The sequence below is a fragment of the Eptesicus fuscus genome, chromosome 7 (assembly GCF_027574615.1).
Source record: "Eptesicus fuscus isolate TK198812 chromosome 7, DD_ASM_mEF_20220401, whole genome shotgun sequence".
NCBI lineage: Eukaryota > Metazoa > Chordata > Mammalia > Chiroptera > Vespertilionidae > Eptesicus > Eptesicus fuscus.
In genome coordinates, this window is record NC_072479.1 from 28,777,985 (window position 1) to 28,803,755 (window position 25,771).

At 38.9% G+C, this 25,771-nt stretch overlaps 1 protein-coding gene across 1 annotated transcript in view; it reads right to left on the reverse strand.

The window, feature by feature from the left end:
* LRRIQ1 (leucine rich repeats and IQ motif containing 1) overlaps positions 1-25,771 on the reverse strand; it is a 248,577-nt gene that overhangs the window by 127,689 nt on the left and 95,117 nt on the right. The window contains exons 15-17 of the mRNA XM_054718435.1: positions 24,154-24,600; positions 14,480-14,690; positions 2,059-2,178 (exon numbers count right to left, since the gene is read on the reverse strand). Of these exons, the coding sequence (XP_054574410.1) occupies positions 2,059-2,178; positions 14,480-14,690; positions 24,154-24,600 (778 nt within the window). The remainder of the gene's footprint in view (positions 1-2,058; positions 2,179-14,479; positions 14,691-24,153; positions 24,601-25,771) is intronic.

The window sequence follows — 25,771 nt, forward strand, 5'->3', positions numbered from 1 at the left end:
TTTAATATCAGAAAACATCAACTACCTAGGGAAAAAAAATCTAACCCAAAATGTACAAGACAACTACAAGAGCACTGTGCACAAAAACCTTAATTGGCCTAAATATATGGTGGAATATTCTGTGTTCATGGATTTCAAAATGTAATATTCTAAAAGATATCAGGTCTCCCACATTGGTTTATAGATTCACTGCAACCTAAGACAAAAGTCCTAATATTTTTGTGTGCAAATTCACAGGATGATTCCAAAATTTGTACAGAAATGAAAAGGGGTCAATAGAGCAGTAGTAGCACTTTCTTGAAGAGAAAGAACAAAATTGGAACTTTTTATAAGACTAAATATCAAAACTTATTATAAAGTATATAGTAAGTAATGTTGTAAGGATAAACAATATAACAATGAGAAAAATTAAGAGAACCCACACACACAGTTACCTGAGTTTAAACAAAGCTTCTACTGCAATCCATTCTGAAAAATATGGTCTATATAACAAATGGTTTTAAGTCAATGAGATAACCAAATGTGTGTGTATGGGAGGGAGGGGAATCTCGACCCCTTTCTCACACTACTCACAAAAAATTACTTCCAGATGAATCATAGACTTAAATTTTGAAAGTTAAGATCATAAAGTTTCTATAATATGATCTGGGAGTAGGCAAAGATTTCTTATATGTTAAAAACTTTTGTTTTTAATTTAAAACTAGAAATAGTCTGTTCATCAAAATGAACCATAAGAGAATAAAAAGTAAGCTTCAGAATTTAGAAGGGATATTTGCAAAGAAAAGTAGTATTCAGAATATATAAAGAACTTCTACAAGTCAGTAAGAAAAAAGTGTACAACCTAACTGTAAAATACCCAACCACTTGATCATATCACAAATGTGGATATCTAAATGGCCAGGATCATATGAAAAGGTACTCAACATTATTAATTATGAGAAATTTTCAAATTAAAACAATAAGATACCATGACAAAACTTACTGGAATAGGGGGAAAAGTCGTGAAAATATAAACTGGTGGTGAGGATAGGGCTAGTCTAAAATTCTCATATTCTGCTTACAGAGCTACAAATTAATACAATCACTTTGAAATAATGTTAGGCACTATCTACTAAACATAGGTAAAGACTATGATGCAGAAATTATAAAAGAAATGTGAATATACATATCAAAATATATGTAAAGGAATGTTCATAGCATCTTTAGCCATAATAGGTAATACTAGAAATAATTCAACAATAACTAATCTTTCAATAGTAGAATAGAGTTTCGAAAGTGGTACATTCAAATAATGGATTACAAGTGGTATATTCAAAAGAGTGGAATTTATACAGCTGCATTCAACCACATAGATGAATCTCACAGACATAATATCATGTGAAAGAAGAGCACATACTGTACGGTTCCACTTATAGAAAGTTCAAAAATAGGCAAAACTAATCTATGATAAAGGAGGTATGAATACTACAGAGGCATGAGGAAGTCTTTGGGATGTTCATATGTTCTTTATCTTAATCCGACTGGTGGTTATGCCAGTGTTAACTATTTAGAGAGAAGGGAACAGAATGAGCAAAACTAAGGATGTAAAAGGCAAGTGCTATAAAGAGTAAATGTGTGCTCAACTTGGTTGGAACGTATGGAAGCCACAGGGGAGAAGAGGTGAGTATGTCTGTACAGCTTGCCACCTTTTTGTGGAATTCATGAATAACAATTTAAGGAGGCTAGTCTTATTTTTCTAGGGAACAAAAAATTATTAAAGGCTTTTTTTTTAACAGGGTACATATAAAATCATAGATATATTTAATAAGGAATAATTGATACAATGTGTAAATCTGGTTGAAGAGTATCCCAGAACTCTTGTCAATATTCTATAACCAGGTTTACACACTGTAGGGTAAATTAAGATGTTAAGAAATTAGAAGAATACCTTTCAAGTGTTATTTTAAAAAAACTATAACAGTGTTCAGAGGTTATAAACTTTAGAAACTGGTTTAGCTCCAAAATAGTATACTAAAAATATTGTATGATCAGTATTTCTATGTTATAGTTGTTACTTACTTCGTCAAATTTAAAATCCTCTAAATCTATTTCTTCATATTCTTCTTCAGATTCTTCATTCTTAATAGCCTCTAGAGCTGTTGTCAGTTTCTTTCGGAAAAAAAAGCCCTTCCAAACCGCCTAAACAAAAATTTAAAGCATGTTATACAAGGTTATAGATCAAACTCCAAACCAGATTCTCTGTATTATCCCATTAGGAAGATAAAACATCTTAGACCTTAGTTTAATGGCTCAGTAATCTGTTTTTTGAACTTTATGTGACACTTAAAACTGCAAGATAAATTAAACAACTGCATGTGTCTAAAGTTTTGAATCTCAGGAGACTTTCCTTGTGGTCAGCAGAAAAGAATCTTTAAAACTCCCTCAACTGCACATGTAGGTCAACCAATCAATTATCTGATAATTCCTCCAGGACCCATTCTAAACTAAGAAGAAAGAGACACGAAGGAAAGCTAATTTTGCTAATTTTTAAATGATTATATATAAAATAAACTAACACATATTTAGGAAAATGCCACCATACATAAATGGCCATATCAGATAAATAGTATCCTGGACCATAACAATTAACTAATTCTTCTTTAAAATAAACTAAGCACAAAAGTAATAGATCTAAAACCATTTAGATTCCTCAATAACCTTGGAGTAGGGTAAACTTCCCAAATTGTAACTCTAAGATCACTGCAGCTTTTTATTTAAAAATGAGTATCTTTATATACTGCTAGAAAGTATGATCCCAGATATATTCAGTATAAAGAACAAGGTAGACAGAGTGGGATGATTTTGTCTCTTCCTATTTGAAATATTTTTCACAGATAAATCCATGTTACCATTTATCTATGAAAGACTGTATATAAATATATAATAAATGTATTTAAATATATATTTAAATATATGTATAAATAGTATAAATATTATATGTTTAATAATTATGTGTAAATATATTTAAATATATCTATATATACTCAAATATACATGTATGTGGTTTCTAATATTTAAAAAGTAATAGTTATAAAAATATTAACTTATAGAGGCAGAAAAAAGGGTAGAAGTTACAGCAATAGAAGTCAGACTTCTGTGACTAACCTCACTTAGATTTGACTTTGGAACTGTGCACATACTTATGATAATTGTAAAACAAATATTTATATGAAAAAAGAAATTCCTAAAAAATATAAAGATATGTTTCATACTGCAGGTATAACCACACAGAAGTTATTTAAAGTGACTTTAAAATAGATTTATTTAATTATATTCCTAGTAATATATACTCAAAAGACACATTTAACTATCAAAGATTCCTTAAATATGTTTTCCGTAAGTTTAATGATAATGATATAATGATATATCATTATATTCTGAAAAATACATATATTGAGAAGTGGAATTTACAAACAGACAACAGATATACCATATATGACAGCAGAAGTCACTCACAAATGCAGCAGCAACCAGCCTAAGCAGCCAAACCACAACCTCTACAACAATTAGCCAAAACTTGGTCAATGACTGATATTAAGAAATAATTATCAGTTTTTAGGTTAGTAATATACTGCAGTTAAATTTAAACTAATAGATCTTATAGAAATTTATACTTATATATTTACAAAAGGAATGATAAGATCTGATTTTTTTCCCAAATAATCTAGTGATGAGGCGGGAGAGATGGGTTGGTTATAAACGAGTTGGTTATAGAAGATAGCAAGGTCAAGTACTGATATAGAGAAAAGAGGGTATAAAGGAAATTATTTAATCCAGGTCTTTATTGACAAAGATTCATTCACTGTGGCTCAATGGATCCAGCCTAACTCATTAGGGAAAGAACATTTACAAAGCTCCAGACTATAATAGATAGCATGTGTTTTTCTGGTGTGAGACATACAGATATCTTCTTCATGAATCTGCATCAGGAATTCAAGCCCCAGACATCTCTATTTAGTTTATGACAAATAATGTCATATGTAATATATATGTAATAAGTAATATTTAGGTTCCTCTTATTTGTTTCTGTCAAGGTCTCAATTTTTCAAGTAATCCATCTATGATTGATTCATTTTTCTTTCACACATTCAAATCAATTTCCTGCCTGGACAGCTATATCTAGTCTAACTGTGCTATGACTTCTTTTATTCCAGTAATATGAAATTCTATGTTCTTTTTTATTTCCATTGCCCATTATACCTAGAATTCCATTCTCCTACCTATTTACACTGAGCATTACATATTTCTCAAAGTGTATCTTACATACTTTGTTAGAATAGGCTAAATGCTATAATAAAAATACACAGTAGCTCAAAAAAAGTTAGTTATTTCTAGATCATATAACAAACATCGAGAGAATATACAACACAATAGGGCGCCACTTTAACATAGAGTAATTCAAATATCCAGGCTTTGCAGACTACAATCTCAACAGATAGCTTCCAAATATACAAAAGACAGCTTCCCAAGATACCTCAAAGGCTGTCTTCATTTCAGCCAACAAGAAAGGGAAATGAATATGTAGGAATGTCTGTGGGAGGTTTTACGGGCCAGGCATGGAAGTGGTGGAAATATCTTTCACTCATGTTCTATTGACTGGAAAGGGGCCATACTACAGTGTAAGGGAAACTAGCTGTATGCTAGGAAGAAGAGGAGAAGGGGAGTTTTGGTAAGCAGAGAGTAGTCATCACATCATTCATGAAATCTTCATTTTGCTCTCAAGCCCAGGATGTTTCTACTGTACCATGCTCTGCTCTCCAGGATGATTAGGCAGCCTAGAGTTTATATTTTAAGGTGAACAGTTTTCAAAACTAGATGATTGTACTCAAGAGAAAATAGAGTTGAGATGACTTTAGTGATTTTAAGTACCATGATGTACAGCAAAAGAGACATGTTCAAAGAAAGGCTACATTTTGCTTCCTTTTGTAAGCAAAAGAAGCTTGGACAATACACAATGAGGAAGAGTAGAGAATGCCTAGAGAATGGTAGGAACAAGGATCTGGGCTGGAGAGGGACACACTACCACCAGTTCGAGGTTGAGAAGGAAGATGCACTGAACCAAAGCCATGTCCCTTGGGGACAGGCATAGTATTCGACTGTGAATGAAAGTCCACAGGGCTGCTGGCAGCCAGGGAATCTAGATCTAAGACCAGAGCTGCTAAAGGCTGCATCCAGAAAGGTGGCCTGAAAAGTGGCCGGAGCAGCACGGTGCTGGCTGGAGAGAAACCAGAGGTTTCATGGTTGTTTTGCCTTTGCTTTTATTCACTAAATCCAGGTCATAGGACTTTTCAATTGCACTCACCTGAGACTTTGGTGCAGGGAGAACAGCACAGATTTGCAGAGCCTGAGGAGAGGCTGTGGAGGGAAACAGGGCAGGGAGACATGGCCAGGATCCAGCATTGGGACATTCATAACCTTACAAACCTAAGGGGATATTTTTCTACTGAAAAGCCAGCCCCTCCCAGTAGCCTCAAGCTAGGTAATACAGCCTGCCACACCCTGCCTGCATTTTGAGCTACAAAGGAAACAAAGGATCTGAAGAGACTCAAAGAGCCCTCAGTGACTAGGTTGAAAGAGGGGCCTGTTCCCACTTTCTGGGAACCAGACTGATGAAAACTCCAGGTTGCCAGCCAGCCCCACTGGTCTCCATACACGGATCTCTGATCAACTAAGGCCAGAATAATATTTTGGGCCACTTGCAGAGGAGTAGCTCTGGGTCAGGGAAGAAACACCTCATTCCCAGAAAGCCAAACAGCACCACCTCCACCCAAAGCCCTGTCATAAACAGATGCCTGAGTGATTAAGATTGACACTTGGCAGACAGGAAAAGCAGGCAGATTGGTCCTGCCTGCTTGCAGCCAAGACCTGTGGAGACAGACACAAACAGAGGGGCGTGGATCACTTGGATCTTCAATATGGTACTAAACACCAAAGACAGTGGTCAGCACCTAAGTACCTAACAGAAAGCCCATAACTGGCAGACGGAACAGAAGAGTGGGGTCCTAAACCAGCTCCCATGGGGCATTAAAATCAGATGAAGCAAATGACACTTCACTTTTTTATCTTTTATTTAAAAATATTTTAATATTATTTTTCTTTATTCTATTTTTAATGTTATTTCATTTTATCTTATTTTTTCTTTTTTTGCCACGTTTTTTGTTCTTCACTTCTCCCCTTTTCATCCTGTTTTTTCTCCTCCTGTCCCTATTTTAGTTTTTCTCTTTCCTTTCTTTTTACCCCTTGTTAAAAATTGATCTTCTTTATCTGATTTATTGATGTATTATTACTATTGTAGTCTCTGTTGGCATAGTCATATGTCTAATTTCCTCTGCCATACTCCTACTCCATGCCCCCTTCTTTTTTTTCTTTCTTCGCTAGACATTTTTTTTTCTTTTCCTCTCCTCTCTTGCTCTTCTCCTAATTTGTTAATTATTTTTACTTACTAAATTCAAGCCTATCTGCTATCTCCTCTACTCTCCTCTTCAATCAATCAATATATATATATATATATATATATATATATATATATATATATATATTAAATTTTATCTTCTTATCCACTCATTCTCTTTTTACCTCCTCTATACTAAACCATGGTCCTTTCCTTATTCATCAAATTCCTTAACCCTATTTTCTGTATTTAAGCTCCACCTCTACAGATTCTACTCCCCTTTATGTGGTTGTTTTTTGTTTGCACTTTTTGGTTTAATTGTTTGTTTTTTGGTGTTTTCTCCCCATATATATTTTCCTTTTCCTTTTTTTCTCTTTCCCTTTTTTCTTTCTTGATAACTTTTTGCTCTCTTTTCTCTCTCCTAATTCTCTTTTCTGGGGTGGTCACTTTTATTGGGGTTATAAGTGTCTTATGTGCATTCCTGCTCTGTTCCTTTTGTGTCGTGTCTTGTCGTGTTGTATTTTGTGCTGTTCAGTCAGCACCTCTACAATGGTTGGTACGTCATGGTAGAGAATGAGCCACATAACCAGACACCCTGAGAGGAGACACTATCCAGGAATGGGACAATAACATTCAAGGAGCAACTTCATCAAGAGAACCCAAATATCTCAAGTAGGGTGTATCCCTAGAACACCTAGCCTAGAAGACCTGAGAGACAGCACCACTGGGTCCCACAAAACATCTACTAAATTCAAATTTAAAAAATCTGGATGGCATAGCAGTTTGATCTAATACATAGAAATAATCACAGAGGAGCAGCAAAAATGGGGAGACAAAGAAACAACACACATATAAAAGAAAAGGAGGAATCACCAGGAAAGGAAATAAATGAAATGGAGGCAAGCAATTTGTCAGAGAAACAATTCAGAGTAATGGTTATAAGGATGCTCAAAAAGCTGGACAAGAAATTCACCAACATGTGGGGAATCAAGAAGAAATGAAGAATGACATAGCTTCAATAAGAAACATGATGGAAGGTTTCAACAGTACACTAAAAGAAGCTGAGGACCAAATCAGCCTGTTAGAAGACAATGTAGAAAACAAACAAGTAGATCAGGAACTGGGGGAAAAAAACTTAAAAAACTGGAGGAGAGTCTAAGGGAGCTTTGGGACACCATGAAATGAAACAACATTTGCATAATAGGGGTACTAGAAGGAGAGAAGGCTGAGTAAAGAATAGAAAACCTGTTTGAAGAAATAATGACAGAAAACTTCCCTGACTTTGGGAAGAAAAGAGTCACACAAGTCCAAGAAGCACACAGGAGTCTCAAAAATGATGAACCCAAAAAGACTGACACCAAGACACATCGTAATTAAATTGGCAAACATCAACAACAAAGTAAGAATCTTAAAGGCTGCCAGAGAGAGACAGAAAGTTATCTACAAGGGATCTCCTATTAGACTACTATCTGATTTCTCAAAAGAAACACACCAGGCCAGAAAGGAATGGAATGAAATATACAAAATGTTACAAAGAAAGGGACTGAATCCAAGAATACTCTATCAAGCAAGGCTATTATTCAAAATTGATGGTGAAATTAGGAGCTTCATAGACAAAAAACGGCTCAGAGAGTTTATTACCACCAAGCCAGAAAAGCAAGAAATGCTAAAGGGACTGCTGTAAAAAAAAAAAAAAATAGAAAGGGAAGAAGGAACAAGGCATAAAGAATAAAAATGGTGCCGAAACCGGTTTGGCTCAGTGGATAGAGCGTCGGCCTGCAGACTCAAGGGTCCCAGGTTCGATTCCGGTCAAGGGCATGTACCTTGGTTGCGGGCACATCCCCAGTGGGGGGTGTGCAGGAGGCAGCTGATCGATGTTTCTCTCTCATCGATGTTTCTAACTCTCTATCCCTCTCTCTTCCTCTCTGTAAAAAATCAATAAAATATATTTTTAAAAAAATGGCAACAAAAAAGTACATATCAAAAATAACCTTAAACATAAATGTATTAAATGCTCCAATCAAAAGACACACAGCAGCTAAATTTATAAGAAAACATGACCAAAATAATGCTATCTACAAGAGACATACCACAGAACAAAGGACTCACAAAGACTGAAAGGGAAGGGATAAAAAAAATTTTTTCCAGGCAAATGAAAATGAAAAAACAAACAAAAAACTGGAGTAGCAATAATTATATCTGACAAAATGGACCTCAAAGTGAAGGCCATAACAAGAGATAAGGAGGGCCAATTCATAATACTAAAGGGATTGATACAAAAAGAGGAAATACCCTGGTAAACACATATTCACCCAATGCATGAGCACCCAAATACATAAAAATACTTCTGGAAAGTATCAAGGAAGAGATCAACAGCAATACAATCATATTATGGGATTTAATGCCCCATTGACATCACTGGATAAATTATCTGGACAAAATATCAGAAAAGAAACAGTGATCCTAAAAGACTCCCTAGATCAGATGGATTTAATTGACATCTTCAGAACACTCCACCCCAAAGCAACAGAATATACATTCTTCTCAAGTACTCATGGAACGTTTTCAAATATAGTCCACATAATAGGCACTGACTAAGTCTCCACAAATTCAAGAAGATTGGAATGTCAAGCATCTTTTCAGATCACAATGGCGTAAGTTAGAAATTAATAGCAATAAAAACAATAAAAAACAATCAACACATGGTGGCTAAATAATGTGCTATTAAATGAAGAATGGGTTACCAAAGAGATCAAAGAAGAAATAAAAAACATTCTGAAAACAAATGAACATGAAAAAAAGAAATCCAAAACATATGGGACACAATGAAAGCAGTCCTGAGAGGGAAGTTCATAGCACTACAGGCCTACCTCAAGAAACAAGAAAAACTGATAATAAGTTATCTAACCCTACAACTTAAATAACTAGAAAGAGAACAACAAGAAAAGCCCAGAGTAAGTAGAAGGAAGGCAATAATAAATATCAGTGTAGAAATAAATGACATAGAGACTGAAAACAACAATACAAAAAATCATTAGAACTGAGAGCTGGTTCTTTGAAAGGATAAACAAGACTGATGAACCTCTAGCCAGGCTCACCAAGAAACAAAGAGAGAGGACCCAAGTAAACAAAATCAGAAATGAAAGGGGTGAATTAACAACTGACCCCACAGAAATACAAAGGAATGTAAAAAAATTCTACGAACAACTCTACTCCAACAAGCTGAACAACCAAGATGAAATGGACATATTTCTAGAAAAATACAACCTTCCAAAAATCAGAAAAAAAGTAAAAAAATCCAAATAGGCCAATAACTATGGAGGAGATCGAAGCAGTCATCAAAAAACTTCCAGCAAACAAAAGGCCTGGGCCAGACAGCTTCACAGGAGAGTTTTACCAAACATTCAAAGAAGACCTAACACTGATCCTCCTCAGACTACTCCAAAAAATTCAAGAGGAAGGGACACTTCCAAACTTTCTATGAAGCCAGCATTACCTTAATCCCAAAACCAGATACTAGTAAAGGCATTACAAAGAAAGAGAATTACAGGCCAATATCCCTGATGGACATAGATGCTAAAATCCTCAACAAAATTCTAGCAAATCAGATCCAGCATTACATTAGAAAGATCATATACCATGACCAAGTGGGATTTATTCCGGGGATGCAAGGATGGCACCATATCTGCAAATCAATAAACATGATACATCACATAAACAAATTGAGAGGCAAAAATCACATTATCAATTGATGTAGAAAAAGCATTTGACAAAATCTAACACCATTTCTTGATAATAACTCACAGCAAAGTGGGAATAGAGGGATCATATCTCAACATAATAAAAGCCTTATATGACAAACCTACAGCCAACATCATATTCAATGTGCAAAAACTAAAACCATTTCCCCTAATAATAAGAACAAGACAGGGATACCCACTTTCCCCACTCCTGTTCGACATAATACTGGAAGTGCTAGCCATAGCCATCAGATAAGAAGAAGAAATAAAAGGTATCCAAATTGGAAAAGCAGAAGTAAAACTGTCACTATTCGCAGATGACATGATATTATACTTTGAAAACCCTAAAGATTCTATCAAAAAACTACTAGATTTAATTAATGAATTTGGCAATGTAGCAGTATACACAATTAGCACCCAGAAATCTATGACTTTTTTTAATATACCAATAATGAGCTCACAGAAAGAGAAACAACAAAAACACTCCCATTTACCATTGAACCAAAAAAAAAAAAATTAAGATACCTAAGAGTAAACTTAATTAAGGAGATAAAAGACCTGTACTCAGAAAACTACAGAACGTTGAAAAAAGAGATAGAGGAAGACATAAACAAATGGAAGAATAGACTGTGTTCATGGATTGGTAGAATCAACATCATTAAAATGTCCATACTACCCAAAGCAATCTATAGATTCAGTGCAATCCCCATTAAAATACCAAAGGCATATTTCACAGACATAGAAAAAATTCTCCAAAAATTCATATGGGTCAAAAAAAGACCCCGAATAGCCGCAGCAATCTTGAGAAAGAATAACAAAGTTAGAGGGATCACAATACCAGATATCAAGCTGTATTACAAAACCATTGTTCTCACAACTGCCTGGTACTGGCACAAGAACAGACATATAGACCAACGGAACCAAACAGAGAACCCAGAAATCTACCCAAGCCATTATGCTCAATTAATATTTGACAAAGGAGGCAAGAACATACAATGGAGTCAAGACATTCTCATCAATAAGTGGTATTGGGAAAATTGGACAGATACACGCAAAAAAAAAAAGAAAGAAAGAAAGAAAGAAAGAAAGAAAGAAAGAAAGAAAGAAAGAAAGAAGAAAGAAAGAAAGAAAGAAAGAAAGAAAGAAAGAAAGAAAGAAAGAAAGAAAGAAAGAAAGAAAGAAAGAAAGAAAGGAAAGAAAGGAAGAAAGAAAGAAAGAAAGAAAGAAAGAAAGAAAGAAAGAAAGAAAGAAAGAAAGAAAGAAAGAAAGAAAGGAAGGAAGAAAGAAAGGAAGAAAGAAAGAAAGAAACTAGACCATCAACTTACATCATACACAAAATAAACTCAAAGTGGATAGAGGACTTAAATGTAAGACGAAAACCATAAAAATCCTAGAAGAACCCATAGGCATCAAAATATCAGACATATGTCATAGTGATATCTTTACCAATACAGCTCCTGGGACAATGGAAACTAAGGAGAAAATAAACAAATGGGACTACATAATGGGAAAATATATTTGCCAATGTTATATCCGATGAGGGCCTAATCTCTAAAATTTATAGGGAACTCATACAACTTAACAAAAGGAAGATAAATAATCCAAACAAAAAGGGGCAAAGTTCTTAAATAGACACTTTTCAAAAGAGGACATACAGAAGGCCATGAGACATATGAAAATATGCTCAAAGTCACCAATCATCTGAGAGATACAAATCAAAACGACAATGAGATACCATCTCGCACCTGTCAGAAAGGCTATCATCAACAAATGACAAGTGCTGGCAAGGATGTAGGGAAAAAAGAATCCTCGTGCACCACTGGTGGGAATGCAGACTGGTGCAGCCACTGTGGAAAACAGTATGGAGTTTCCTCAAAAAATTAAAAATGGAACTCCCATTTGACCCAGTAATCCCACTTCTAGAAATATATCCCCCAAAATCAGAAACACCAATCAGAAAGGATATATGCACCCCTATGTTCATAGCAGCACAATTTACAATAACCAAGATTTGGAAACAGCCTAAGTGTCCATCAGCAAATGAGTGGATTAAAAAGCTGTGGTTCATCTACACAAATAGAATACTATACTGCTGTAAAAGAGAAAGAACTCTTACCATTTGCAACAGCATTGATTGAGCTGGAGAGCATTATGCTAAGTGATATAAGCCAGTTGGAGAAAGGAAAATATCACATAATCTCACTCATTTGTGGAATATAATGAACAACGTAAACTGATGAACAACCCGCAGCCCACATGTCACACGGATACCATTGTAATTAGCTAGGAAAGGAGCAAAGGAGGAAGCCAGTCATTATAAGCCTGTTGTTTGGGCAGCTTCAACAGGAAGCTGCAAATTTGCACTCCCCAGGAAACCTCTGTCCTATTCCATTAAAAACACTTGGGGAAGGGATCCAACAAAGGAATATAGACACATGCCCAGTAAAGCTGGTGTGATATAGGGAAGGTACTTGTCTGTCAGTCACACCTGGAAGCAAAGATCATTGGCCAGAATGAGCGTGGCCATTGCAAGTAGGTGAAAATTTGGGAATATATAATCTCCTAAACAAAGGAGTTCTACTCTTGTGTTCTTAGTTTGTTGTTGATTTCTTTGCACTTGCCTGTGTTTCCACCACAGCCATGTGAACCTGCAGACCCCACATGCAATGGACTGATGGACTGCAGCAGGCAACACAAACTATGCTAGCCTGATGCTGTATTGGACTGTACAGACATGGAAAAGAAACTCTGGACACTATGATTTTAGCCCTACTAAAGTCCTAGCTACACTTGTACTCTAACTGAGCAAAGGGAAATAGGACTTTGAAAACTCAGGGGATTTAATTCCATGAAAATAAAGCTTTCTACTTTATGCATCCCCAAGTGTGAGCCTCTTAAAAATTGTTTTTCTCAGAATATTCCAAGAAATCCACCCCCCTAGAAACCAGAGAGATGAGGACCTCTCCCACCCATTAACAACATAAATAATAACTAAATCCAGTACTTGAAAATCACTGAGATTTGAGAGTTGCCTGCCTGCTATCTATAATAATAAAAGCGTAATATGCTAGTTAAACTGGACAGCCGAATGACCTTCTGGACATCATTCTGGACATCCTTCTGGACGAAGCTGTGGTAGCAGGGGATCAGGCAGGCAGGCAGAGTGATTAGGGGCGATCAGACAGACAGGTGAATGGTTAGGGGCGATCAGGCAGGCATGCAGAGTGGTTAGGGGCAATCAGGCAGGCAGGCAGAGGGGTTAGGGGCGATGAGGCAGTCAGCTGAGCAGTTAGGGGTGATGAGGCAGGTATGCAGTGGTTAGGGGCAATCATGCAGGCAGGCAGAGAGATTAGGGGCAATCAGGCAGGCAGGTGAGTGGTTAGGAGCGAGCGGTCCTGGATTGCAAGAGGGTGAAGCTTGGGCTGAGGGACCCCCCATCCCATGCATGAATTTTGTTCACCAGGCCTCTAGTCTATATATATAAAACCCTAATATGCAAATAGACTGGAGGAACAACCGAACAACCAAAAAACCAGTTGCTATGATGTGTGCTGACCACCAGGGGGCACACACAGAACATGGCAGGTGTCAGCAGCAGACGGCAGAGTGTGGAACATGGTGGGTATTGGCTGCAGCAGGTTGGTGGAGCAGATGTGTGGGGGCACCAGCCCAAGGCGGGGCACTGGTTGCCGTCATCGGGGAGAGCGTCTGGTGGTTACTAAAAATTCTTTGCTCCCATGTGCTACGGTCCCGTCCAGTGCTCGCACCTGCTGCCAGCACCAGAGTCACCGTTTGCAGCCAGCACCAGAGCCATCGCTCACACCCGCTGCCAGTGCCTGATGCTGGCCCCGATCGCTTGGCACTGTCAGCAAGTGAAAGCAGCAGCTGCCATCTTCGATCACCCCTGAGTGCTTCTCCACCTCCCCCTGCTCCTAAGGAGCAATCGGGGCAGCAGCTGCCACTCACACCCGCTGATGGCACTGGCCCTGCTCGCACCTGCTGCTGGTGCCAGCCCCAATTGCTCTGCGCCATCAGCATATGCAAGCACGGTTCGGTGCTGTCAGCACATGGGGAGGCGGCAGCGGGAGCAGGGCTGCTGGCAGACAGGGGACCCGGGGCCGCAGCAGGAGGGGCTGGGCGGGGTGTGGAGGATGGGCCGAGACCCGCCCCTGTGCCCTCTGCAGCCTCGCGGCCCACAGTTCTTTTCAAGGTGCACAAATTCATGCACTGGGCCCCTAGTATAGCATAACCCAGTGAAAGATGACCACTACATCTCTTCTGATTATTTCACCAAAAGATTAATACTAACCTGAATAACAATTGCAGCCTTTTCCATCTGTTCTTGTATATTCACAGTGTTTTGTATTTTTGCTTCCTTTAAAATAGTTTGATTTTTGATGCCGGACTCTGGCTGGGATCTCAGGAGTCCTGATGAAGCAGTACGCAGTTTTGTAGATAAATGAATCCATCTGCGCACAATGTAACCACGCCAGTATGCCTGGATTACTTTAGCTGCCATACTATTATGAAGAGAAAATAAAACATTTTTAGTTTCTAAAAATACATAGTTGTAGATAAGAGTTCCTTCCTTATCAGCTATATTTGTAAACTTGGACTAAATAAATTATTTGAAAATAAGACATCACCTTTTGTTTAACTTTAGTCATAGAAGTAAAGATAGCATGGAAACTTTCAAGTCTGAAGGACAGAAATGGGACGGTAACTTAGAGAGGGATGTGGGTACAAGGAACTTTTTTTTTTTCTTTTAAGGAGGAAGATATTACCTAGATTTTGCATGCTACTGAGGATGATAATCCAGTAGAGAGGGAGTAAAAGAGATGATGTAGAAAAGAGGGGACAAAAGTAGGAACCAATGTTGGGTTGGCAAAAGAGGATGAGATCCTGTTCATAGTGCACAGATCAGAGGAAGAAGAGCCCCCTATCCTGAAGAGAAAGGACCCATTAGGTCTTTACTAGCTTCCTTTTCCTTCATGCTCATAATCAAATACTTAAATCAGACCCTTACAAAGCCCAGTAGTTACTTCTAACATGTTCCAAACCTACATGTTTGCCAATTTCAGGCACTAGATCAATCCATGCCCCGCTTTTTCCACATCCCATTAGGCTGTCTATCAACATTAGCAACATTTGAATAATAATATATATTGATTATAAGTGGATTCTCAATGTGCTTAATTATTTAACTCTTCCTAAATGAATATGCTTCCTTTCTCACACAGATTAATGCAGGACTCTTATAGAGATAAAGAGTTTAGTCTAAATGCTAACTATTATCTTAATATTTCTTCAAATCCCTCAGTTTAGTTTAAAAGTCTTATGAAGGAAAACTAATTCTTGCATAATAACCTTCTCCAGTGCTCCCTTGAAACTGTTTTTAATAATTTTATAATTATCAAACCCAATGATATTTTCTTCTACCTCATTCTAGTCACTTAAAGCAAAGTGGAATTATGTGATAAACTCTGTCAGACATGACTAGATTTTTTTCATAGTTATCTATTTATGGAAAATTAGAAAGGAATAATGTAACCATATTCTCATTATTTGGCACTATTATTATTACTATTATTATCATCAGTACCCCTAACCACCACCACCATTATCATCACCATCATTTTACCCAAAGCCTTTAGAAGCCTCCAATCTATTTTGCTATGAATAGAAAATTCAAGTTAATGGATAAAACTTTTGGTCTAGCTAGGATAAACTGCTTGTACTCCTAATACTTGGAAACAAATAATCACTGCTAAAGAAAAACACAGGCCCCAAATAGCATCCTTGTGCTAAAAGCCCATGATACCAAATTCAGGTTTAATACCTGATCTAATTGCAGATTTGATTCTCCCAGAACCATAACCTTAATCAACCCATCTATAATTTTCTGGTCAAGCACCCATAAAGTAAACAGTCATGTGCTGCCCCCCACTCCCCATACAAATAAGAGATTATCTGCATGATAAAAATCCTTCCTGTTCTCTTCCCCAAAGAAAAGATGCCCTGGCTTCAAAATAATCCTTCCTTTCTTTCTTAATAGCTACCTTGCCCCATCCTTCTTCTTATAAAAACCTTCCATTTTATACAACCCCTCATGGCTCCCTTCCAATTGATTCATGAATCACTTAATAAAGCCAATTAGATCTTCAAATTTACTGGGTTGAATTTTGTTTTTTAATGTCACAATCCAACAAATCATTTCCTTCTCCCAGGATGAACAGAATTTTGTAAATTTTGCTATGGATTTAACTCACATTGAACCATCAATTCATTTCTTCATCTTTTGAACAAAAAATAAGTTATACCATTCTAAAGCACTATATATAATAGGTACTTTGAATGTTAACGAGTCAGAAAAAATATTTGCAATGTATAACTGGTAAAGAATGAGAGACTTTTAAGATAACACATTCAACCTAAGACAGCGTCTTATATTTTACTAGAGGCCTGGTGCACAGAAATTGTGCATGGGCGAGGTCCCTAGGCCTGGCCAGTGATCAGGGCTGATGGGGGCCAGGTGCTGGGCCAATCGGGGCCCAAAGGCCCCAGCAGGGTCGGGACAGGAGGTGACGGTCGCCGGGCCAGGCACAAAAGGAATGGACACCGGATGCTGATGCCACCATTGTCAGCGCCCCGCCACCACACGGTTCCCTGCCTCCCCCCCTCCTCCTTTCTTCGCTGTCGCCCCCGGACGGAGCACAGGAGGTTGGCTGCCAGCCCTGAGGAGGGAGCCGGCCCTGGGACAGGGGCCACGTCCACCACCACCCACTCCCAGTTCCCTGTTCCCTGCTGTGGGAAGTACTGTGGAAGGTTGGCAGGCCAGGGGGGAGGGACTGCAGGAAGTTGGCCAGCCAGGGGAGGTTGGCTGTTGGAGCACACTGACACCAGGGGGCAGCTCCTGTGTTGAGCGTCTGCCCCCTGGTGGTCCGTGTGTGTCATAGCGATTGGTAGTTCCAATTGCTTAGGCTTTTATATAGAGATATTTTTCACCAGATAAATGGAAATTTTACTGACTGTAACCATGAATTTCTTCTAAAGCTTATCAGTCGTGTGCTTGAATTTCTTGGCCCAATATCATCAAAATTTCCCAAGGAGAAAAAATGTAGATGAGGGATATTTTATTCAATGACACTAACACATTATATTGAAAGCAGTGTGAAGACATATAAAGGTTACTTTAGGGCTTCCTGAACATAGCTTGACCTCCATGCTGAGAAAAACAACTCCTATTATCACTACATCATCATCATCATCATCATCATCACCATCATCACCATTACCTATTTTTAGCAAAAATCATCATAATAAAAATGTCCTTAGCTTAAGAACATATGTAAATCACTTAGGAAACACCTCTAAAACTGACAGCGAATCTTCCTGAATCACTGTGGCAAGGTTCAGCAAGGGGTTATACATTTTCTTTTCCCTTTATTCTTTACATGTTTAGTATGTCAATATTTTCAGTTTTTCATCCTTCCTTATTATCATTTGGATATTTTATATACCACTAGAGGCCCAGTGCACGAAATTCATGCATGGGGGGACGGTATGTGTCCCTCAGCCCAGCCTGCACCCTCTCCAATTTGGGACCCCTCAGGGGATGTCCGACTGCCCGTTTAGGCCCAATCCCGGTGGGATCCAGCCTAAATGGGCAGTCGGACATCCCTCTCACAATCCAGGACTGCTGGCTCCCAACCGCTCACCTGCCTGCCAGCCTGATCACCTCCTAACCACTCCCCTGCCAGCCTGATCGATGCTTAACTGCTCCCCTGCTGTCCCAATTGCCCCTAACCACCCTCCCCTGCAGGCCTGGTCCCCCCCAACTTCCCTCCTCTGCTGGACCCGTCACCCCCAACTGCCCTCCCCTGCAGGCCTGGTCCCCCCCAAATGCCCTCCCATGCTGGCCTGATCACCCACAACTCCCCTCCTCTGCTGGCCATCTTGTGGCAGCCATCTTGTGTCCACATGGGGGCAGCCATCTTGTGTGTTGGAGTGATGGTTAATTTGCATATTACCCTTTTATTAGATAGGATGGATTAAGAAGTTCTGAATATTGTTTATGTGTGTTTGGAGTTAACAACACAATAGGACATGTGTTGGTGGAACAAAAAAAAATATAACCATGCAGAAACTTCATTTCTTTAATATGACCTTTTCTCCTTTCTTTTCTTTTGGTGCAAACTGGCCACATCCAGCACCCTGACTCACCTGCCTCCTCCCTTGTAGGACCACTCCCTTAATCATTAAGCCCTCAGTATAATGAGGTTCTTTCTGGTCAGCATCAAATAATCTTAGGGAAAAAAAGCCTGGGTCTATTGATTACAGAGGCAGTGTTTCCATCAAACTAGGGATAACATGTAGGCCTTAGTTGTATTTGAGCTCAATGCCCAGAAAAGCCATGGCTGACACCAGGACCAGATGCACTGATCAACTACTCCCTATCCCTAGTGCCAACCAATCAGTAGAGATCATGACCCTAAGTCACTTAGTCACCATGATTAATTATGTTTCCCCTGTATAACCTACTCCCTAGACAACATAGAGGAGCCAGGTCTTTGAGCATCCCTCACCTGTGTCTCTGGGCATGGGACACTTCCTGAAAATAAAGTTCTTCTGGCTGGAGAAAATGTCCAAGTTTATTTCAATGTATAACCAGGTGAGTCATAAGAAGTGAGACCCAAAAAGGCATTGGGCAGTTGAGGTTTCTATGCCATTCTGGAGCAAAGGAGAAAGGAACAGGGTTGTGGTTTGGGATTTCAAAGGGCAGGAAGGCAATTCAGATAGAAATGAAAAGCAAATGTTGGGTAAATAAATGTTTGCTGGGCCATTTTTAACAATGGGTCACAGAGGGAAACCAAGATGGTGGCATAGGTAAACACCTAAACTGCTGCCTCGCACAACAATTTCAAAACTACAACTAAAAGACAAAACGTCTATCACCCAGAACCACGGGAAAGCTGGCTGAGTGGAAGTTCTACAACTAGAAGGAAAGAGAAAAGAGCATTGAGACGTGCACAAGCGCTGAAAAGCTGAGGTATGGAGGCGCACGAATCGGGCTGGCGGCGGGCGACGGGGTGTGCAGCTTTTTTCAAACCGAAGGGAGACAAGCTCCCGATTACTCTGAACTCCAGTTTCTGGGGAGATTATGGGGACTCAAACTCCTACGGGGAGAAGCTGGACTGTCTGCCATCGGGTCGGAAAGTGAGGGTGGCTTTCTTGCAGAGGTGTGCGCAGCAATCATTGTGTACTGCACTGGGGCGCGGGGCGCGGGGACTTGGAAACGTGGAGATCAAGAGACGGCTGACTGGCAGCCATTGCTATTTGCCACGCCCTAGCCTAGTGACTCCCTGAGACACTGCCCCACACAATCTACAAACCCACCCAAGCTCCATGCAGTGGCTTTTGCATATAAATGGCCTGCCCAATCGCAGCTTAACCAAACAAACTGCAGCTCTGGTCAGACAGCTCCAAAACCTCCAAACCCCAAGCAAACAGGAGAAAACTGTAGTTCTCACTGTAGCTCCTGCTGGGTGGCCTCAGACAGTAGCTGACCTGCACCCCATTGGAGATCCAGAAGCTAGTGTATATAGTGGTCAGTGTGAGATGACACCAGATTTCAACTACTCACATCCATAAGTGACACATTCAAGAGGCAGACTCAGTGAGCAACAAAGCCCCACTGAAGCAAGTCCTGCCCCATAAGCGTGTCTCCAGTACAGCAGTTCTTCCACTCCACCAACACAGGGAAGCAGCAAAATGTGGAGACAAAGAAACATGTCACGAATGAAAGAAATGGAGGAAAGCAAACTACTGGATGTAGCGTTCAAAACCACATTTATAAAGTTACTCAAGAACCTTCTAAAAACCGCCGAGAAACTTGATGAGACCTCCAAGGAGCTTAGTGAGACCTTCAAGGACCTTAATGAGAATGCCAAAAAAAATGGAAAAGGACCAGTAAGAAATTATTAAGCATACACTGTCTGAAATAAAGAATATACAGAAATTCAACTGTAGATCAAAGGACCCCAAGAATCAACCCAAAGATCTGAAATATGAGGAAACAAAAAACACCCAACCAGAAAAACAAAAAGAATCCAAAAATATGAAGATAGTGTAAGGAGCCTCTGGGACAACTTTAAGCATACCAACATCCAAATTATTGGGGTGCCAGAAGAAGAGAGAGAGCAAAACATTGAAAACCTATTAGAAGAAATAATGACAGAAAACTTTCCCTACCTGGTGAAAGAAATAGACTTACAAGTCCAGGAAGCGCAGAGAACCCCAAACAAGAGGAATCCAAAGAGGACCACACCAAGACACATCATAATTAAAATGCCAAGTGCAAAAGACAGAGAGAATCTTGAGAGCAGCAAGAGAAAAACAGTTAGTTACCTACAAGGGAGTACCCATATGACTGTCAGCTGATTTCTCAACAGAAACTATAGGCCAAAAGGGAGTGGCAAGAAATATTCAAAGTGATGAATAGCAAGTACCTACAACCAAGATTACTCTACCCAGCAAAGCTATCATTCAGAATTAAAGGTCAGATAAAGAGCTTCACAGACAAGGAAAAGCTAAAGGAGTTCATCACCACCAAACCAGGATTATATGAAATGCTGAAGGGTATTCTTTAAGAAGAGAAGAAGAAGAAAAAGGTAAAGATAAAAATTATGAACAACAAAATGACAACAAATACATACCTACCAACAAGTGAATCTAAAAATCAAGTAAATAAAAAATCTGATGAACAGAATGGACTGATGAATATAATGGTCAGGGACATAGAAAGGGAGTGGATTGACAATTCTCAGGGGGAAGGGGGTGTGAGGGGTGCGGGAAGAGATTGGACAAAAATCTTACACCTATGGATGAAGACAGTGGCGGGGGGTAAGGGCATGGGGTGGGTTGAGGAATCAGGTGGAGGGGAGCTATGGGGGCAAAAAGAGGAACACCTTTAATAATCTGAACAATAAATATTTACTTAAAAAATAACAATGGGTCACAGAGAGGACTTTGAACAAATGAACCATGTCAAGTTCTTCTCTATCATACATTAGTTTATGGTAAATTACAGTTATCTGTGATAATATCGCCCTTCCTAGAGAAAGTTCTTTAGCTAAATTCCTTTAGGATATTAACCAGCTTAAAATTAATATCCCAAAAGGCATATTTTGGGGGCAACAAAACTTTGGTCCCCTCATATGCTACTTCAAAATTTGGTGCATTGGCATAGTTAATATTTTAACTTGAAAGATTTGAGGAAAGGCATGTGCAAGAAGGGTTTTTGACCTTCCCAGGAAGCAGGTCATAAAATCCTCATAGGAGAGTTGCTCTCCTGATAACCATAGGAAAAAAGCATTCTTATCCCAAGATAAAGGACAAGAGGGATATGAATGAACAGCCATTGCTAAATTGCCTGTTTACTACCGTTAGCTCAGACCCTGTGTCATATCATATTTTTCTAAGACCTTACATTCTTCATCGAACCTAATATACAAATGTTTAGGTTTAACTATTTCTTTGGGTCCTCATTTTAATGCAAGCTCCTATGTAACATAAAAGTTATATTAAATAAATTAACATGTATGCATTTCTCTCATTCATCTATCTTTTGTTATAGGGGTCTCAACTGAAAACTTATAAAGATAGAAGAAAAAAAAAATTTCCCCCCTACATAGGAAAAGCAATCAATTACGTAAATTGGTAAGATGTCAGAAAATGTTAGACTTCTTAGGTAAAATTTAAAAAAATATTAGGAAATACATGTTAGTTTCACTACATGAAACTTTTTAATATAGTTCCCAGAAAAGAAATTACCATTCACACTGACAACCCCTGAAAAAGAATGAAGATTGGGAAAAGCAAGATTAACTACTGTGATAATCCATGTTCTACCCTGTTCAGCCTTGTTATTAAGGGGAAGTTGAATTCAATCAGTTTTAATTATGTTGGCTTGACACTGAGGCCCAAAGTAAAATGAACAGAGAAAGTTGATAGGCCAAAGTAAAAACAAATCTGGTAGTTCAAAATAAATAAATTAATTAATTAAGCCAACCATTTCTTTTTAAAAGATTTTTATAGTTAGAGGCCCGGTGGATGGGGGGTCCCTCAGCCTGGCCTGCCCCCTTTCATAGTCCGGGAGCCCTCAGGGGCGGGAGGCAACCCGGCGATCAGGGGCAGGCGACGCCCCATCACACTTCTGCTGCTGCCACTGCCAGCAGTGCAAGCCTCGACCAACCCTGGTTACCTGAGCCTTAGGCCAGCCCTGGGCGGCTGGGCAGCTGCCATCTGAGGCTTGCCTGCACCTCGGGCCAGCCCTGGGCAGCTGTGGCACTGAGGGGACTGGGGTACTCCAGAGGCAGGTACGGCCTTGCTGCACGCCTGCCACCCTGGCGGGGCTGAGGGATCAGGATGCCGCCATATTTGAGGGCATGGCAGCAGTCAATTAGCATATTCTCTCCTTATTGGCTGTGGGCACCGCCATCTTTGTGATGGCATGAGGGTCAATTAGCATATTCCCCCTTATTAGATAGGATGGGGATTTATTTTATTAATCTAAACGAATATTGCCCAACCTTACAAATTGTTATTCCAAAGAAAACTATAGCACATGCATTCTAATACTGGCATAGATGCTTACCAAATGTTTACTGGATCAATGAGCAAATAAATAGAATATGAAAAGGTATATTTTAAAAACTTAAATTGTCTGAATATTTAGAAAGTATTCTTAGAATAATAAGAACTCTGAATTATTATTTTTAGAATAATGTAATACTTTTCTTTAATTTTTTCTCAATTACAGTTTACATTTAATATTATTTTATATTAGTTCACCTGTACAACATAGTGGTTCAACAATCACATACTTCACAATGTGGTCCCCTTGATATGCCCTGTGAGCCTGGCTTCTGGCTAAGCGGTGCTCCCCCTGTGGCAGCACACTGACCACAAGGGGCTGGTCCTGCATTGAGCATCTTCCCCCTGGTGGTCAGTGCACATCTTAGCAACCAGTCGTTCTGCTGTTCAGTCGATTTGCATATTAGGGTTTTATTACATAGGATTAGAAGGAAGTAAAATAATTTTGTATTCACTTGTTTTTAATGAAAAACTAGTCAATTAAATCAGAATCTGCCACAAGTCAATCAAATTAATCTGTGCTATAATCTATACTAATAAAAGGGGAGACCTTCCGGATGTCCTTCTGGACAAAGCCATGGTGGCGGGGCTGAGGCAGAAGCGGTTAGGGATGAGCAGGCTGGTGGGGGGGGGGCAGTTGGGAGTGAGCAGGCCAGCAGGGGGGGCAGTTGTGGGTGATCAGGCTGGCAGGGGGGGAAGTTGGAGGCAATCAGGCCAGCAGGGGGGGCAGTTGGGGTGAGCAGGCCAGCAAGGAAGGGGGGGGGCAGTTAGGGTTGATCAGACCAGAAGGGGGGGCAGTTGGGGGTGATCAGGCTGGCAGGGGGTCAGTTGGGGATGATCAGGCCAGCAGGGGGGGGAAGTTAGGGGTGATCAGACCAGAACGGGGGGCAGTTGGGGGTGATCAGGCTGGAAGGGGGGGCAGTTGGGGGCGATCAGGCCAGCAGGCAGAGTGGTTAGGGGCGATCAGGCAGGCAGGCAGGTGAGCGGTTAGGAGCCAGCGGTCCCGGATTGTGAGAGAGATGTCTGACTGCCGGTTTAGGTCCGATCCCGGGATCAGGCCTAAACTGGCAGTCGGACATCCCCTGAGGGCTCTCAGATTGGAGAGGGTGCAGGCCGGGCTGAGGGACACCCCCCCCCACCCCGTGCATGAATTTCGTGCACCGTGCCACTAGTTAAAAATGTGTGTACATTATAAGAACATAATTAAGGGGATTAATATAAAATATAATAATGATTCAAATCCTTTACCAAGTTATAATTTGGTAACATTGACTAAGATTCACTATAAAAAATATACACTGTAAAAGAAAAATTATCTATAAATCTTACATTTCTTCATAATTTTCAATATTTGGGTGATTCTTCAGCAGGTAGCTTGTCATCACTGTTTCCATGAATGGGATTCTTTTGGTGGGGATACCGCTTGCCTTGCTGTCTTCTCTTTTCCGCTCTATTATTTTTTCCTGATTCATCCCTTCCATATCTTCACATAAGGAGTTGGTTAAAAGGGAATGATGAGAACCAGAGTCCATCTGTTTTTTAGAAATATCTGGTGAGTCAGGTTTATGTTTGTCTGCATAAGAGTGAAGGATTCTATTTTGCAGGATGCTGTCACTGTCTGTAGGAATCAAATTATTTTGCTGGGCTTCTGATTCACCTCTGTTGGTGATACCTACATCTCCAAGTTCATGTGCATATCGATATTGATTACTAAGTTCCATTAATTTCTTAAAATGATGACAGAGATTTTCTGCAGCATCCAAGGTGAATATATTTCTGAACAAATAATGACAAGAATTAATAACAAGATTATATCTGCAAATATCAAAACTTGTATAGATTGTGAAATTTTCCCTGTGTGGCCTGACATGAATGTGAAACTTGCCTATAACATTCATTTAAAACTTATTTCTGGTTGCTTAGATAAAAATTGATATCATTTCTAACAAAATTTGAAAATATTTGTTTAGTTAATATAGATCTGTCAATCCAGACAAAATGTCTGGAAGTTTTAGGACCATTTTTATTCTAGGTATTTTTGGTACAAATGAATGAGAAAAATCTATGCTTTCCCTACCATAAACATGAGAAATCATGGCTGCCTAAATTTGGAGAAGTTATTTATGAAATATAGTTAAAAGTACTTTCTACGTTGACACTTGCCATGCAAAATATTTGTATTGGACTTTTAAACAAAGAACTTCTATTATGGGAAAGTTTATATTCCCATTTTTATCTGGAAAAATAATGCATTCCAAAGAAAATTCAAATACTTTAAGTCATAAATGGTTGTGATTCTCTTGAACAATTGTTGGATTTCTGACTTATTGAGGTTATAGCTTGTGTAAGCAATCAAACTTCCACTTTGCCAGGTTATAGCAAATGTAAAGGACTTTGCATTTGTATAAGCCTTATTCTTGTCTACATTTTATTTATCTTCCTTTATTTCTGTCTTATTATTTTTAATTTTACTTACTTCAAATATATATTTTCTGTATATAACCCCAAGCTGCCTAAAATTTATTCTGAAACAATGAAGGTTATAAAAATATGTATAAAAATTTTATCAATAGCATACAATATAAAAGATATTCCCATAATGTAGAGATAATTAGATAGTCCCTATGAGCACAAAGGATTAGATGTTAATATGCGCTCCTCCAATATATTTTTGATATTTTATATTTCATTAATTTTGTTGGCTAATGATGCAGAAAGGTTCAATTCAATATCAGAATATCAAATGCTTATGGCTAGGTTTTAAATTTACCACCATTTATGATCAAATACATAAAATACAGTCTATTTTCCATTTTCAATGCTAATGACAATAAATTGTTCAAAGAAATTGAGAAATATAAATTTCATCATGAAGAATGTCAAGGATCACTTTGACATAAAAAATTGTACATTATCCTACATTTACAAGAAGATATAGGTTGAGGCT